The sequence below is a fragment of the Bidens hawaiensis genome, unplaced genomic scaffold (assembly GCF_021521415.1).
Source record: "Bidens hawaiensis isolate Kalapana, Puna unplaced genomic scaffold, B.hawaiensis_p1.1 tig00000780_1, whole genome shotgun sequence".
NCBI classification, from domain to species: Eukaryota; Viridiplantae; Streptophyta; class Magnoliopsida; order Asterales; family Asteraceae; genus Bidens; species Bidens hawaiensis.
The window spans coordinates 4,161,852-4,178,394 of NW_027491045.1; the positions used below are offsets into that span (position 1 = coordinate 4,161,852).

The 16,543-nt window shown below is 38.4% G+C and overlaps 1 protein-coding gene and 2 pseudogenes across 2 annotated transcripts in view; 1 reads left to right on the plus strand and 2 right to left on the minus strand.

Moving 5' to 3' along the window:
• LOC143538716 (receptor-like protein kinase FERONIA pseudogene) overlaps positions 1–16,543 on the plus strand; it is a 95,036-nt pseudogene that overhangs the window by 58,251 nt on the left and 20,242 nt on the right. The gene's annotated exons all lie outside the window — the stretch shown is intronic.
• Positions 850–2,702, minus strand: LOC143538696 (putative inactive receptor-like kinase BSK12). Its single transcript, XM_077032196.1, has 3 exons — positions 2,314–2,702; positions 2,069–2,184; positions 850–1,985 (listed from the first exon to the last, which is right to left on the minus strand). The coding sequence occupies exons 1-3, from the start codon at positions 2,450–2,452 to the stop codon at positions 1,755–1,757; spliced, it is 486 nt and encodes a 161-aa protein (XP_076888311.1). The 5' UTR covers positions 2,453–2,702; the 3' UTR covers positions 850–1,754.
• LOC143536063 (putative receptor-like protein kinase At5g38990 pseudogene) lies at positions 7,365–7,997 on the minus strand (annotated as a pseudogene).

The window sequence follows — 16,543 nt, forward strand, 5'->3', positions numbered from 1 at the left end:
GGTGATCATGTGAAGAATAGTGGCCATGGGAAGAGTTGTATCTGAGGAGGTCGACATGGGTGTGGCAGGGGTGGGAAAAAAGTTACAGAAGAGATAGGATCGATATGTGGCTTGATACCATATGAAGGAAATTGACTCTCTACCACAATGGGTGAGATTTCTGTTACTATATATTGAGATATTGTACAAAAGAATAGGAAACATATTAATCACATGGGATTTACAATATTTGACCAAGAGAATTAATAGGGATTGATTGTTGATTGATATGCCATATATTAATGCATATTTATCGTATTGATAGTTAGCTATTACCTATCTTCTACGTCATTTTGAACACACAACAATCCAATCTCAAAAAATCTTGTCACTGAACTTGAATCCACATCCATTCTCGTATGAGTTATATTTGAAAGAGTTCTGCCCAACCAATTTCTCTTAACCTACAACAATTGTATTCAGCACGTCTATATATACATTTTTTTTTCAAGACCATTAGATTTCTCCATACACAAATAAGTAAAAAAATTAAGACCCACAATCATATCACATTTCACCTATAATCATATAGCAAATATGATCAGTGGCAAAGCTTGGACACGAATGTCGGGGGCCGGACTCAAAATATATTATAAAATTCATAAACGAGGGGGGCCGGGCTCAAACTTTTGGCCGAAAACAAGTAAAATTACACTACGTATAAAAATTTCCAGGCAAAAAACAACTAAATTTACACTAATGCGCGAAAAAACAGGGGGGGGGGGGGAGGTCTGGCTCTTGATATCCTTCGCCCCTGAATATGATCAATAACTGAAATATTTTTTTCCATGAAACTGACAAGTCACACTAAAAAACATACAAGTTGTTAAAAAGAAGTCAATTATATATTTTGAATTCAGTTTCCACAAACATAAGCCTTTATGATCCATAAATGTACTTACATATTCAAAAGGGTACACAGAATCGAGCTCTCTATGCTTAGTTACGGTTTCCAAAACCAGCACACCAAAACTATAGACATCTGTCTTGGTTGGCACATTTGCATAAGGCAGATACTCTGGTGCCTTGCGATGCCTGTCACATGCAGGCATTAACCATGATCAACATTACAGATTACCACGTTTCCAAAATATGTATTAAAGAGAATACCGAGTAACAGAAACATGGGCGTACATGTAAAAGTTTTAAACGGAGTGCAACTTCTATTCAATACAGAAAATCAAAACAAAATCACTTAAAATTCCCTCAAACTAGAGGGCGTGTTGTTGCTTTAAATTACCATAAAAGACCACTAGTTGGATGCAATTGGTTCATTAAAAAGAAAAGTAAAATATCTTAAAAGACTTCAACAAATGAGCATGAAACTAGAATGGTGGTTCTTCAATACTAACCACGTCTCATAAATCACAGGCGCCGGCGTCATACACGTACTCGTGTAGATATCTGCATATCTTGTATTTAAAAAACTTGACAATATGGGGTTCAAATTTTCATCTAAAAGAACATTCTCAGGTTTTACATCGCCATGTATGATCTGTATGGGAGCATCCCTGTGAAGGTAAAGAAGTGCCCTGGCAGTACCTAGTATTATTTTGCGCCGTGTATCCCAGTTGAAAAGACTACACTCCGGATCTGAAAACATATTACAAAACATATGTCATGTCAAGGTTTAATCCATCAAAACTAACATAATTATTAATTTGAGATAAAAGAAAAGGATAACAACACTCTGGCAATTATCTCAAGATTGAGATTTACATTTCAACATGAAAATTCATACCAAACATCAAGCAGTCAGTAGTTGCATTCAGTGCAAAGTGATAGACAAAGAACAAATAGGTTTCTTCAATGCAATATCCTAGCAACTTAGCCAAATTCTCATGTTCAAACTCTACTAGAATCGATGCTTCCTCCATAAAACAATCGTATTTGGTAAGAAAAGGAATCCTAGCAACTGCTATACCTTGTCCATTCTGTAGCCGTCCCTAAAGCAAAAGCAAAGTTGGAATTTCTTTCAGAAAACTAAAGGACAAGGAAAAAATGTAATTAGATAGATGATTGTGTTTACCTTATACAATGAATCATCCGTTTTCAATTGCGAAATTCTATTTGCTTCAGAGAAGTTTTTAGTTGCAACATTGATAGTAACAAAATCAAACCGATGTAATGTTTGGTTTTCACCTCCTATCACAAGTTCAACAAATTAAGAGCACAAGGCCAAACATCATTGCGTTTCTTCAGCTAATACTTGTGTAATGGGGAAAAATCATGAACTAAACTTAACATATCAGAATACAGAAGAGAAAATGATACCTGAGTTTTTGTCATTCGATGGGATCATAACCATTGGACCCTTTTTACGAAAAAATGGAATGCCGGTGGGCTGCAATGTATTGTTGGTTTTCTCTTGTAGGACGAGAATAGAATCAAGACCGACCACAACCTCCGCCATTGTAGGTCTCTGTTTTGGATGCTTATGCAAACACTGTTTTGCAAGCTGAGCAAACTCCTTTAAACATCTAGAAGATATTGATCCTCTTATGTTAGAATCCACAATTTGCTTTAGCCTACCTTCTTTAATGGATTTTCGAGCCCATACTGCGAGACCCCATTGCTCCTCATCAATGCTTCTATCCACTGCCCTCTTCCGACACAAGACCTCAAACAGTACCACCCCAAAAGCATATACATCGGATTTTCTCGTCAGCTTACCATTGTAAACGTAGTCGGGATCAAGATATTCTGTTAGACATAATAGAGCCGGCCCTAGTTTACTTAATATAGATTAGGCCTATATATATCAATGCTCTCTATTGTAATCAATCATTCAGAAATCTATATCAATAACACGGTTTATCTTGGTATCAGAGCCAAGATTAACCTAACCCTAATTCTGCCGTCACAGGCCCTAATCCCAACCCCGACGCCAGCACTCAATCGCTGCCCAAGCAGCCTTCTTCCTTCTCGATTTCTTCACCAATGGCCATGATCAGTTCCTTCTCCACTGCAGAGAAAACTGCTCACAACTCACATAAGTTCACATTCTCTTTAACACCCACCAACTATGGGTTCTGGAAGGAGATGATTCAACCGTTTCTCATAACCAACAACCTTTTTGGCTACGTGGATGGAACAATCAAGTGTCCACCTTCAAAGACAGCCGCTACAACAGATACGGCCTCGGTTGATAACCCTAGTTATCTCCACTGGATCACTAATGATGCTCATGTTTGAATGATTATTACTTCTACCATCTCTGAAGCGTCCTTTCAACATGTTCAAGGCACGACTTCCAGAGAATTATGGCTTGCCCTTGCTCGTGCCTATGCGCCGAGTAATCCAACATGAGAGTATTCTCTCCGGATTCAACTCATGCGCATTGAACAAAAAGGTGATGAAACTCCAATTGCTTATTTGACTCGTGCTCAAAAGTATGCTAATGCCCTTGCCAATATCAACGCTCCTGTACCAGATAAAGAATTAGTCATGCTCGCCATATCTGGTCTTCGACCAGAATACAACCCATTAAAGTCTTCCCTGCTTGGCCGAGTACCACCTGTAACGTTCGTTGAACTCCATGGCTTGTTGAATGATCATGATTTCATGTATTCCAGATCTGCCCCTGCTGTGCCGCAAGCTTTCACAGCAGCTACGGACTCCCTGATTCGTCCTAATGCTATTCAATCATCACAACTTCAATCACCGCAACAAATTGCCTCTCAACTTGGTCTTCAGTTGAGCCCCGCGGCCTCTCCTAATCCTCAACCGCAAGCTTTCTATGCAGCTCGTGGCAACCGTGACAACCGAAGAGGCAATTATCGCAACAACAACAACCAAGGAAACTATTCTCGCAACCGCGACGAAGGTCGAAGCAATAATCGCACCCAACAATTTGCTTGGGCATCCACCCAAAACACAGTTTATGGACATTGTAACAGATGCGGTATTGCTCACATTCCATCTCAATGTCCAAATCAGTCCGGGTCAGGCAATGCTCGACAACAACCGCAGGCTAACTATGCTTCTTTCTCGGAAAATGCTTCTCAATCCGGCCACTCCCCCATGGTTTCCTGACACGGGGTCCAACAGTCACGTTACACCGGATTTGACAAGCTTGGATAACTCTGAACCATACTTTGGTAATGAAGCACTCCATGTTAGCGACGGTAATCCTCTTCCTATCTTTCATGTTGGTTCTTCTAAATTCTATTCTCCAAACAAAACGTTAAATCTTTCTAACATCTTGCATGTTCCTCAAATCAAAAAGAATCTTCTTTCGGTCCAACAATTTTGTACTGAAAACAATGCTTTCTTTGAATTCATTCGTCTTTTTTTGTTGTGAAGGACGAGTCTACACGACATATCCTACTCATGGGTCCAAGTAAAGTTGTTATATATTCGCTTAGCCTAACACAACTGAAGTCTATTCCACGTGTCTCCTTTACCGCTACTAAAGCTTCGTCAATGGCACAATCGTCTTGGACACCCGCATGCTCGTGTTTTTCAATCAATTGTTTCTGCTTTCTCTTTACCTGTTTTGAATAAACTTTATTCTTCTTTATGTGCTCCCTGCCAAATGGGAAAATCGTCTAAACTTTCGTTATCTATTTCTAATTTTCGTAGAAATAATATTTTTGGATTTGATTTATTGTGATGTTTGGGGACTAGCTCCTACTTTATCTTTTGATGGTCATCGATACTTTCTTTTGTGTGTTGAACACCATACTAGATACACGTGGTACTTTCCGTTGGCACAAAAATCAGACGTATACATGACTTTTCAATCATTTATTACCATGGCAGAACGTCGATTTAACACAAAAATTAAGAACGTCCAAACTGATTGGGGGTGAATTTCGAAGCTTATCCCCCCTTCTTCCGTCCCTTGGAATTGTTCATCGTCGTTCGTGCCCTCACACGAGTGAACAAAATGGTACGGTTGAACGCCGTCACTGCCAGGTGGTTGAAACGGGTCTTGCCCTTCTAGCCCAAGCCCATCTACCAGAACGTTTTTGGCACTTTGCCTTTGAAACAGCGGTTTTTCTAATCAATCGCATGCCCTCGCGTTCAAATTCCAACAAGTCTCCCTACCAACATATCTTTCACCGCCCTCCCGATTACTCGTTTCTTCGCGTATTCGGTTGTCAATGCTTTCCTTATCTCCGTCCCTACAATCCTCACAAAATGGACTTTCGTTCTACCCCTTGTCTCTTTCTTGGTTATAGCCCCGTTCATCATGGTTATCGTTGCCTTGACTTAGCCACTGATCGGGTCTATGTCGCCAGACACGTTCGTTTTGATAAGGAATTCTTCCCGTGTGCACATAAATCCAAACCGGAACCTACCCCCAACCCGGATCCTTATTACTCTACTTACCCGGATCCCTCCACAATTCCAACCCATTCTACACCTCCTAATGACCCATCCCCACCCTCTTTACCCTCAGCTTCAAGCCAACACACCCCTTCAGTGGCGCTGCCCCAGCAGCCCCCACTTGATTCAATATCGGGCCTACCACCTAATCCACAAATTGTTGCTCCTGCAGCCCCAAATCAGCCCCAACAGCCTCCCCAACCTCGCCCTCGGCCTGCCAATTTGCGGCCAAATCCCACCCCTGTAACTCGTTATTCTCCCGCTTCCTTTCAGACCTCATGTTACTCTTCTCTCACCTCTGAACCTACCTCCTTTACCGCCGCCAACAAGTCGCCGGAGTGGCGCAATGCCATGAACGAAGAGTTTACCACGCTAGCGAAAAATGGCACATGGTCTCTTGTTACACCTGTCCCAAATACTAATGACTCTAAGTGGGTGTACAGGTTAAAGAAAGATCAGGATGGAAAAGTCACTCGATTGAAAGCTCGCCTTGTTGCCAAGGGCTATCGTCAACAACCCGGAATTGATTACCAGGAGACATTCAGTCCCGTCATAAAAGCTACCACCATCCGGGTTCTCTTCTCCTTGGCAGTGACAAATGAGTGGCCACTACGCCAACTTGAAGTTCAGAATGCGTTCTTACATGGAGACTTAGAAGAGACCGTATACATGCGCCAACCTGCGGGCTTTGTTGATAAGGACAAACCCAATCACGTTTGTATTCTTCATAAGTCCTTATATGGGCTTAAGCAGGCACCTCGAGCTTGGTTTCATCGGCTATCTGGTGCTCTTCACTCCATCGGGTTCAATCGGTCAACAACTGACCCGTCTCTTTTCATTTTGAAAAACAATGGTACGCTGGTGTATGTCCTTGTTTATGTTGACGATATCATCGTCACAGGTAATAATTCTAATGCTATCAACGAGGTAATAAGCAAGCTTAGCTCTGCCTTTGCGGTTAAAGATTTGGGTGCCTTGCACTATTTTTTGGGGATTGAAATTGTACCTCAAGGGAAGAACATTATTCTCTCTCAACGGAAATACATCTCGGAGCTCATCACCAAAACCGGCTTAGCGGACTGCAAGCCCGTACCCTCTCCGATGAGCAGTACTCAGATTTTATCTCTTGGTGATAGTGCTCCTTTATCCGATCCAACCAAATTCAGACAAGCCGTCGGAGCACTGCAATATGTCACTCTTTCACGGCCTGATATAACCTATGCAGTTAAAAAAGTTTGCCAATATATGCATGCTCCTACGGACAATCATTGGTCGGCGGTCAAACGTATCATTCGCTGTCTCAAAGGCACATCGCATTATGGATTGTTTATTCGACATGCTTCCTCAACAAATCTTCATGCCTTTACTGATTCCCAATGGTAAAATAGTCTCAAAGCATACTCGGACGTTGACTGGGCTGGTTGTCCGGACGACATTCGATCCACGGGGGGATTCACAGTCTATTTTGGATCGAACTTAATCTCTTGGAATGCAAGAAAATAGCGAACAGTCTCCCGGTCTTCAACAGAATCTGAGTACAAAGCGCTTGCTGACACTGTTGCTGAATTAACATGGCTAGAGGCTCTTCTCAGTGAACTTGGTATTGTCCCAAACTCGTCTCCTACATTATGGTGTGACAATCTTGGAGCAACCTACCTTTCTGCCAATCCTATCTTTCATGCTCGGACAAAACATGTAGAGGTTGATTTTCACTTTGTTAGAGAAAAAGTGGCCCAACGGAAGCTAAAGGTTCAGTTTATTTCCACTCATGATCAAGTCGCTGACATCTTTACCAAACCACTGCCATCTCAACGTTTCTTACTTCTACGGTCCAAGTTGCAGGTCGTACCCCGCCCTCAACTTGCGGGGGAATGTTAGACATAATTGAGCCGGCCCTAGTTTACTTACTTAATATAGATTAGGCCTATATATATCAATGCTCTCTATTGTAATCAATCATTCAGAAATCAATATCAATAACACGGTTTATCTTATTCAAATGTGCCTTTTACACCAGTGTCAACGTAAGTCGTTTGCTGGTTTTTCGGACATATTTTGGACAATCCAAAATCTGAAATCCTAGCTGCCCAACTGTCATGTAACAATATATTTGAACTTTTTACATCTTGATGTACAACCCCATGCTTAATACCTGTACCCGTGTGAAGATAATCTAGCCCACGAGCGGCTCCTATGCATATTGCAAGTCTTTGTACCCAAGATACAAAGGTTTGGCGTCTGTGGAGATGGTCTTCAAGGGTGCCATGTGACATATATTCATAGATAAGTATCATTTCTTGCCCATCATTGCAATAACCAATCAAAGACACCAAGTGACAGTGCCTTAGGTTAGAAAGCATATTTACTTCAGCCCAAAATTCTGATGCTCCTTGATTAGAAGCTAAATCCAAGCGCTTTATGGCAGCAGTCAAAGGATTTAGCCCGTTAGCGATGGTTCCTTTGTATACTTTTCCAAATCCCCCATGGCCAATGACCAATGTCTCATCAAAGTTTCTGGTTGCTAGTTGGATCTCAGATAACATAAACTGGCGGCACAGTTGTGTCGACTCTGAGGATGATAATGAGGAGGAGGATTCAACCGCCTGACCGTTAGGAATAGACATGGTTATATATATGAACTATGACAAGAATCTGGACACCGAGATTTACAATAAGAAGCATTGAATCACAACACACTAATTAACGTATTCAACAATAAGAAGTCTAACATACAGATTGATATGGTATCCCTTCTTCCCCGAAACTGTAGGGAAAATACTTGTTTAAGGCGTCAACTCAACAACGTAGATTTGTCTCTGGTGGACCCTTGTCCTGCTGCCAATTTTGACCGTGTAAACTGTAGTGCATAAGAAGGGCCCTTGGAGAGAAAAAAAAATGTAAGTGCTCGCTTAAGATATAAATTTTATTTTAATATTTAATGTGTGCATGCTAGAGAAAATACACACCCGCGGGTGCAGTATTATCTCGTGTAATACACGGACAGGATAAATAAGATTTGAAAATTTAATGATTTAACTATTTTATTATAACAAAATTTAAAATTTTGAAAATTATAAGCTAGCTAAGTTTTAACATAGTGAAATTTGAAAACTCAAATTTAATGATTTAAATCTTATATAAACAAGTTAAAAATCCGAAAAATAAAGAGATGAAAATCAAGAAGCAAATTGCAATTTGAAATTCTTAAGGAAAGTATTTAAATGGTTTTAGTTCAAAACGAGTGTCTAAATAATAAAAAAGAAAATCTACCTATATTCTAATAAAGTAAAATAATTGTAGACACATGTCAGTTTTTTGTTAATCCTTATAATTTTTTCTCTTCAAAACTAATATATGTCATTAGGGCTATTCAAAAAGCTCACGGCTCGAAGCTCGCTTGAAAAAAGCTCAGAGAAAGCTCGCTCGAAATCGGCTCGATTGTAAATGAGCCGAGCCTAGCTCGACTTGATTTCTAAATGAGCCGAGCTTGAGCTAGTCCCGGTTCGACTCGAGCTCGCTCGATTGTCTCGAACTATTTTATTTTAATTTATTATATATATACATACATGCATATAATTACCGAGCCTAGTTATTTTAACACATGGTCTTTAAACCAGTTTCTTTTCTCACTCTATAGTTCATATTCATAATTCCATATACTGAGTAACTGAGAGATGAGACTTCACAGTTCACACACTCAATAATCAGTATACGTTCCATTTCCCATCCTAACCCTAGACGCTCATATTCACATCCGCCGTCGGCCGCCACTCATCCTCCGCCATTTGGTCGCCAATTCTCTGCTTAATTTTGTATTAGACGTATTAATTTAGTTTGTATTTGGTTAGTGTTGATCTCAACGTCATATTTATTTAGTTTAACTTGATGGTTGCATATAATTGTTATTATTATAGGTAAACTCGAGGTAAATCGAGCCGAGCCGAGCCGAGCCGAGCCGGCTTGATTTAAAACCTAACCGAGCTTTGAGCTCATATTTTTAGCTCGATTAAGAGTTCGAGCTCAAGTCGAGCCAGCTCGATTGAATATCGAGCCGAGCTCGAACTTGCCTTGGCTCAGGCTCGGCTCGGCTCGTGAACAGGCCTATATGTCAAGATCAATAATTATTTACTTGTCTTTTACACTTAACTTATATTATATCGAGGGTCAAAGAATAGTTTTTTTTAAGACAAGCCCCCTCAACTTGAAAGTGATTTGTTCAAGTCTTAGGTTTCCAACGAACTTTGTATGAATGACCTTGACAATAAAACACATGATTTTGAATGGATCTAACAACTTTACTCGGATCAATCTGTGTTACTCGGATCTAATCATCTTGGGTACCCTAAAAAATTTTGAGGCTCGAGACGAGTAAAAAAACAGGTCCGTAAAATCGCATTCTCAATTATGTAATAGATAATTTGAAAGTTTTACCAATAAGGTTATCTTTCAAAAGCCAAAAGCAAACAAATAATAATAAACATGTTACTAAATTAACTCATATAAAAGTTTTTTTCTTTAAAAATAAAAGAAAACTAATTGCGGAAATTAAACTCTTTACCTTTGTTTTCATAGTCTATGAAACTTTCCATTCAACCAAAGAGTCATTTTGTGGGTTTTTGTATTAAAACAAAATTATATACGAAATATAAATTTTATTTTTTAATAATTATGAGCATCTCGGGAGTGTGGGACTGGATTCGTTGTCCTCCTCACCCTCCCCTTGGGCCGGGTCTGATCTTGAGTTATGATGCACAGAAACGCCTAACCATGTGGAGTCCCCGGGGTCCCGGGGGACGTAACGTGGATGGATATGCGTCCGAAACGTTTCTTAAACGACCTCGTTAATTAAATGGGGACGGTCAACAAACGATTCCAAGACGTTTCTATAGCCAATAACATGGCGGAGCGGCCAAATAGCATATTCCAACGAAGATTCCCGACGCTAGAAAACCATGAAGAAAAGGAAGAAGGAGAAATGAGGCAACTGAATTGTGTATTAGTTTCTTTTAGGGTTAAATAATTTTGGTTTTTAACATTTAACCCCTTAGATCTTTCCTTGATTACATTTAGTCCCTAAAACTTGTTAACTTTTACAAGTGTTAAATTAGTTTATGCATTTTAACATTTAACCCTTTTTATCTAGAATAGTTTACATTTTGTCCTCAATTTATAATTGTATACATAAAATGTTTAAAATTGACATTATATATAGATAAAAATTATATATTTATTCATTTTTTATTAATAATTAGTTATCTATTGTTGATATATTTGTATTTTTTTTATTTTTATTTTTTTGTCTTACCCTAGCCATACTCGTATCTTGAATTTTTGATTTTTGCCATTTCCAGGACCCGTAACGTCCCCGTATTCAAGTCTCGTACCCGTTTCCGTGCTACTTAGATCTTGAGCCCCTTTTGCTCGTTACTACACAGGCGCTCCAAGAGGTTGAAGATGGGTTTGACGCCCTGTTAAATCGGATGAAATCCAAAAAGAAGGTGAGGTCCCCCACCTCATCGAAACACATGTTCTTTGAAAGTAATTAGTCAAATAAATGCAAACGTAAAGAATACGGATGTGACAAAAAGATAGCTGACGTGGAAGATATGACGCAGCAAATGTCGTTGGTGATGAGAATGTTCTTTTTTTTTTTCTTTTTTTTTGTTGTAATGAGGGGACGTTGGCTTCATTTTCTTAGAATGTTGGTGAAAATATTGGTTTGCTTTGTATATATACTGGTTTTTATCTCCTGTATTACAGATGTTGTTTTATATTATTCGTTTCTAATATTTATATAATTTTTAAAATTAATTTTATTTATTGTACAAAAGTTAATAATATACTTAGTATTTGATGATGAAAGAGTTTCACAAATAAATGAGATGTTATAACCCGATTTAAAAGCTATTTAGTTTTTGTGAGACCCATGACCCGCTTATTTTTTTATCAATAAAATTGTTTTTTAATTATAAGTAATATACAACTTATTTTTAAAGAAATTGGATATTAATTTTTAGTATATCCTTATTTTATGGGATTTTCATATCAAATATTTAGTAAGATTAATTTTTAATTTAATGAAATGTTATAACCCGTTTAACAAATATCTGGGTTTGATGAGACCCATACCCATGAATTCGGGTCAAATGTATAACAAGTCTCAATTTACAAATAATACAATCTAGATCGTTAATCGATCAATTTTTTACTTTCTTCACGAAAACCGTTTTTAGCGTATTATGGATTTCTTGAGCGTTTTTTAGCATATTGGATTTTAACATTGACCGTTTTTAGTTTTTGGCTTGAGCGTTTAGTAAAATGGCTTTGAGCATGATTCTCGTACCTATTGTACGTTAAATATGACTATTCATTCGTACATAAAATGTTCTTTAAAAAAAGTATTTTAATATCTTGGAAATTAAGAAGTACGTACAATTTAAAACACCAAAAATACATGGGTTTTTGAAGGCTTTCTTGTAACCATTGCTCTGATTTTCAATGATAGTACAAGATGAGCTATCAAGCAACATGGATACAACTTTCTCCGTTGTTGGCCTATCCCTTTTTTGCTTGAGCACACCACAACCCAATCTCCAAAAATCTTGTCATAGAACTTGATTCCACATCAATTTTGGGTTCAATTATATCTCTAAGTGATCCATCCAACCAATTGCTCTCAACCTAAAACAATTCATCATGTCTGTTAGATTGTACCTATGCTCTCTATTCATTTTTCATTTCATAACAATATGAAAACTTCTAAATTACTTAAGACGCCCATAATATGAAGGGGTGATTTTGCTCCATAATACATGCCTACCATATCATGCAAGTTTTCATTTTTCAAAGTTTTTGTTCCTTTTATGATTCAAACAACCGATCGTGAGTTCTTTAAAATGTCACATATCACATCATTGTCTAACCAGGACAAAACATTTATTGATTGCAATGCTAATGAGCAAATGGTCTAGTAGTGTAAATCTTCCCATCCTTTTTGTATTCATCATTCTGATGTCTAAAAACTATGTATTCTCTAATTAATGCAACATTATGAGTTCTATAGGTTTCAACCTTATCAATGCAAGCTTGAGTAAGAGATGTTTATGTGGGTGTCAACAGATTGTGTGATCAAGGCCCTAGAACTTGAGCTTGAGTTCCTTTTGTTAGTGTTTCCATGACTGATCTGTGGAACTTTTTGACCCAAAGAGCTTCTTTGACCGATTGTTCTCTTTTCATTCTTCTTTCCTCCTTCACTATCAGCGACTTCAGTGACTTTGACATCATTAGCAGGGTGGGTTGGGTTGGTACATTCTCTTGCAAAGTGGCCCCAGCTCATTATAGTTGTAACAACTGAACTTATCTTTGTCAAACCCAATGCCTTTGCTGTCAGAATCCCTGAAACTATTATTTCCATACTTCTTCATGAAGTTTGAGGCCCGATGAACTGCCATGGCCATTTGATATTTGATATTCATCTCTTGAGATCTCTCTTGTTGATTTTGGGGATATCACCTTGTTGGAAAAGGGGGAGGGGGTAACAATTTTCCTTATAGAAATCTTTCATGACTGGCTAGGAAGGCATTGATCAAAGCAATGTTAGAGTCGTCAACTTGATATATGGGTTGGAGTTGAGCTGTTGGTGGTTTTGTTGAGAGCTTGTTCAAAGGCTTTGTTAATTGCATCTTGAAATAAGCTTGAGCTTGATGAAGCTGACTGACTTGCTGATGATATGAGGGCTTTGTTGTTGTCGAATTGGGGTGTATATATTTTCACACCATTTACGGGATGAATTGCTGGGAATGATTGGCTAAGAAATGTTGAACTAATATCATAAACCATTAGAGATCCCAGCTTGATTCAGAGAGTTAACATGGTTGTTCAGTCTGATCTTATCATCCATTTCAAAAGACCTAATGGTGGATATAAAGTCAGACAAAGTTGTAATGTTCAGATTTGTCGTTCTTTGTATGGTGATAACACTACTGTTCCATGTGTAGGGCAATGAAATTCGCAACTTGTGATTGATTTCTGACATGTTATAGTTGATTCCAGCACTTCTCATCTTGGCGATCAACCTTTCAAATATGCTAATGAGAGTATCAACTTATTCTCCCTGAACATGATTGAACAAGTTAAATCAGGCTGCTCGTTTCACAGCTTGAATCAACATCAATATCAATATCAATTCTGTCATCATCATCATCATCATCGTACTCAGTATATCCCACCAATAGCAAAGCTATGGTAGGGTCTGAGGAGGGTAAGATGTAGACAGCCTTACCTCTATCCCGTAGGAATAGAGAGGCTGCTTCTGGTGAGACCCCGGCTCGATATCAATATCAATTCTGTGATAAGTAATATTAGATTTTTTTCCTCCCAACAAAGTTCTCCAAAATCCAAATCTACAACAATTCAACAGCTCTGTAACCAAACCACTAAGACATCTTTCTTCAGGATTCTTATGGTTTCCATAAATCCATGTGGCAATAACAATTGTCACATATTCCACAAACAAGTTTCAGGTCACCCTTTAAATTTACATTACATAGTAATACTTAGATAAGTTCTATATATTTACATAAATAGGCAGTTTGCTAGTGTGATGCACACTAGTACGTAACTGGGGCACAATTTTAATAACTTTTTATATAGTAAACCCTCTAAGAAATGCCTATCGGGTGAATAATTCTGATTTAAACTCTTCAACTGCACTAGTATCATAATCGTCAACAAGCAGGCCCAGTACTGTTTGAACACTCTCGTATAATCATTGCTCGCATTTTGTATTATGGGAGACTACACTACAAGAAATGTTAGTAATAGTGGCGACATCAATAGTGGCGACATTGAAACGTCGCCGCTAATGGCCTCAAAAATATTTAGGCGGTGCTTTTTCCCTCCGTCGGTCACTCTCTCCTAAATCACTCAGACTTTTCCTTTTCTCTACCAAAATTTCCTCACCATTACAAACCCTAGTTCTACCATCTCATATTCTAAGCCCCCAAACTGAGAAACCCTCCAATTAACCACTGCAACCTTCGATTAACCACCGCCGGTACACATAGCCCCCACCACCGATGATGTACACCTCGCCACCACAGCCAAACACCACCGCAGAGCACCACTTTCTTGACTCCAAACCACAACCATCTCCGGCCGCCAATTAATTCCTCGACAACCACCTACCCCCACTGCTTTTGTTACCAAATTTCTTGCAAGTCGGGATTTTAGGTAATACATGTTAATTTTTGTGATTTTAGGCATTATACATGTTAATTTAGGAGATTTTAGGTATAATCATGTTAATTTTGAGGATTTTAGGTATAATCATGTTAATTTTGAGGATTTTAGGTATAATATATGTTAATTTTGAGGATTTTTGGTATAATATTATGTTAATTTTGTGTTTGTGTATGTGTGCATATGTATTTTCCAGCGAGATTGTTGCTATTGGCCAGATTCGACATTGATGCTGTTGACCCGTGGGTTCAACATCAGTGGTATGCCAGTTCGGGGGCATGCTCGCTTATTAAACAAGCTTATTTAAGGCTTGGGCTCAAGCTCGTTTAAGCTTGGCTCAATTCCAGCTTTTTTGCGAGTCGATCTCGAGTAGCTCGTGAGTGGCTTGGCTCGTTTACACCCTATAATTAACTATAAGATGGTAAACTTCCTTTAATCATCCATCTTTTAGGCTTATGCATTCTAATAATAATGTGCAGGCGTTCAGTTTGCTGAAACTATAAGGTATATTTATTTCATTATTATTCATTTCATCTCAAAATAGTATACATTTTTGTTGTGTTTCCTATCATGTTATAAGCTTTACTTTTGCAGCCTCAATATGAGAAGGTTGCTAAGCTTTTCAATGGAGCAAATGCTGTTCATCCTGGAATAATATTATTAGCGCGGGTAGATTGTGCTAATAAGGTATCCTTACTTCAATTTTCAGTTGACATTTTCTTATAATGTAGGTTAGTGATTGGTTCACTTTAGATACATGTTTGGCAGTATTGATAAATATAAAACTCTATCATCATCATCATCGTACTCAGTATATCCCACCAATAGCAAAGCTATAGTAGGGTCTGAGGAGGGTAAGATGTAGACAGCCTTACCTCTACCCCATAAGGATAGAGAGGCTGCTTCCGGTGAGACCCCCGGCTCGATAGTAGTTTTGCATCAAGCCTTGGACATAAGGCACATAGCACTCAATCATCGGGACACCGGCTGATCGGTGCATGTACCCTTGTCTTTCGGCTATCAACGCCACTACATGATGCCTGATTAAACCTGTTTTAACTTATTGTTCCTGTTTTTGAAATTTAGATGTTTTGTTGTGGCAGCCGGGACGATACTAGGGGATTCAGGTACACAACACAACCGACTATACTTCTTTTTTTGCTTCTAAATTATTGTCTACACATTTATGAGAAAACAACAGGAAATAGGTAACTTTTTGCAGTTGCGGATTATGGGTTATGTTACATTCAATATATGTTGGAGTCGATGATGAAGTAAGCCAGCTGGCGTTTACTGCAACGTGTGATTTCATCCACAAATTTTTCATCTGTGAACGGTTTACTAGTTGACATGGTAAGTTGTAAATTGTAGTCTTTATATTTAACCATCCTCTTGTTTTGTTCTTTGTCATTGATCTACTCAGTTTATTAGTTTTGTGGATGTAGAGAGCTATGGAGTAACTGTCAAGACTATCTTTCAAATGGAAGTGAGTACAAGCCTTCATATGATGAAATCAAAAGCAACCAAATAAAAATCTTTTATGATGGTAAGACTTATTACATCAAACCATAATTAGGTACTTGAAGCTAGGGGTGTTCACGAGCTTGAGCCGAATATAGGCTTGTTTAAGGTTTTTCTTAAGTAAATAAAAGTAATTAAAAACGTATATAAATTGATTAATAAATAGTAAATGAGCCGAGCCCGAGTTAGAAAAAACAACTCACGAGCCGAGCTCGAGCTTTAGAAAAAGAGCTCAAAATGAACCGAGCTCGAGCTCTCGCAAGACAAAACTCGTTATCTCATTTTCTAAACTAACATTCTTGCTTTTGTGTTAAGTGTATTGATAATATGTAGTTTTGTTTAACTTATAGTGTATACCTTATTTTGTAGGATCAAATTCATGTTTCAAGACCCAAGATTTATAGCACAT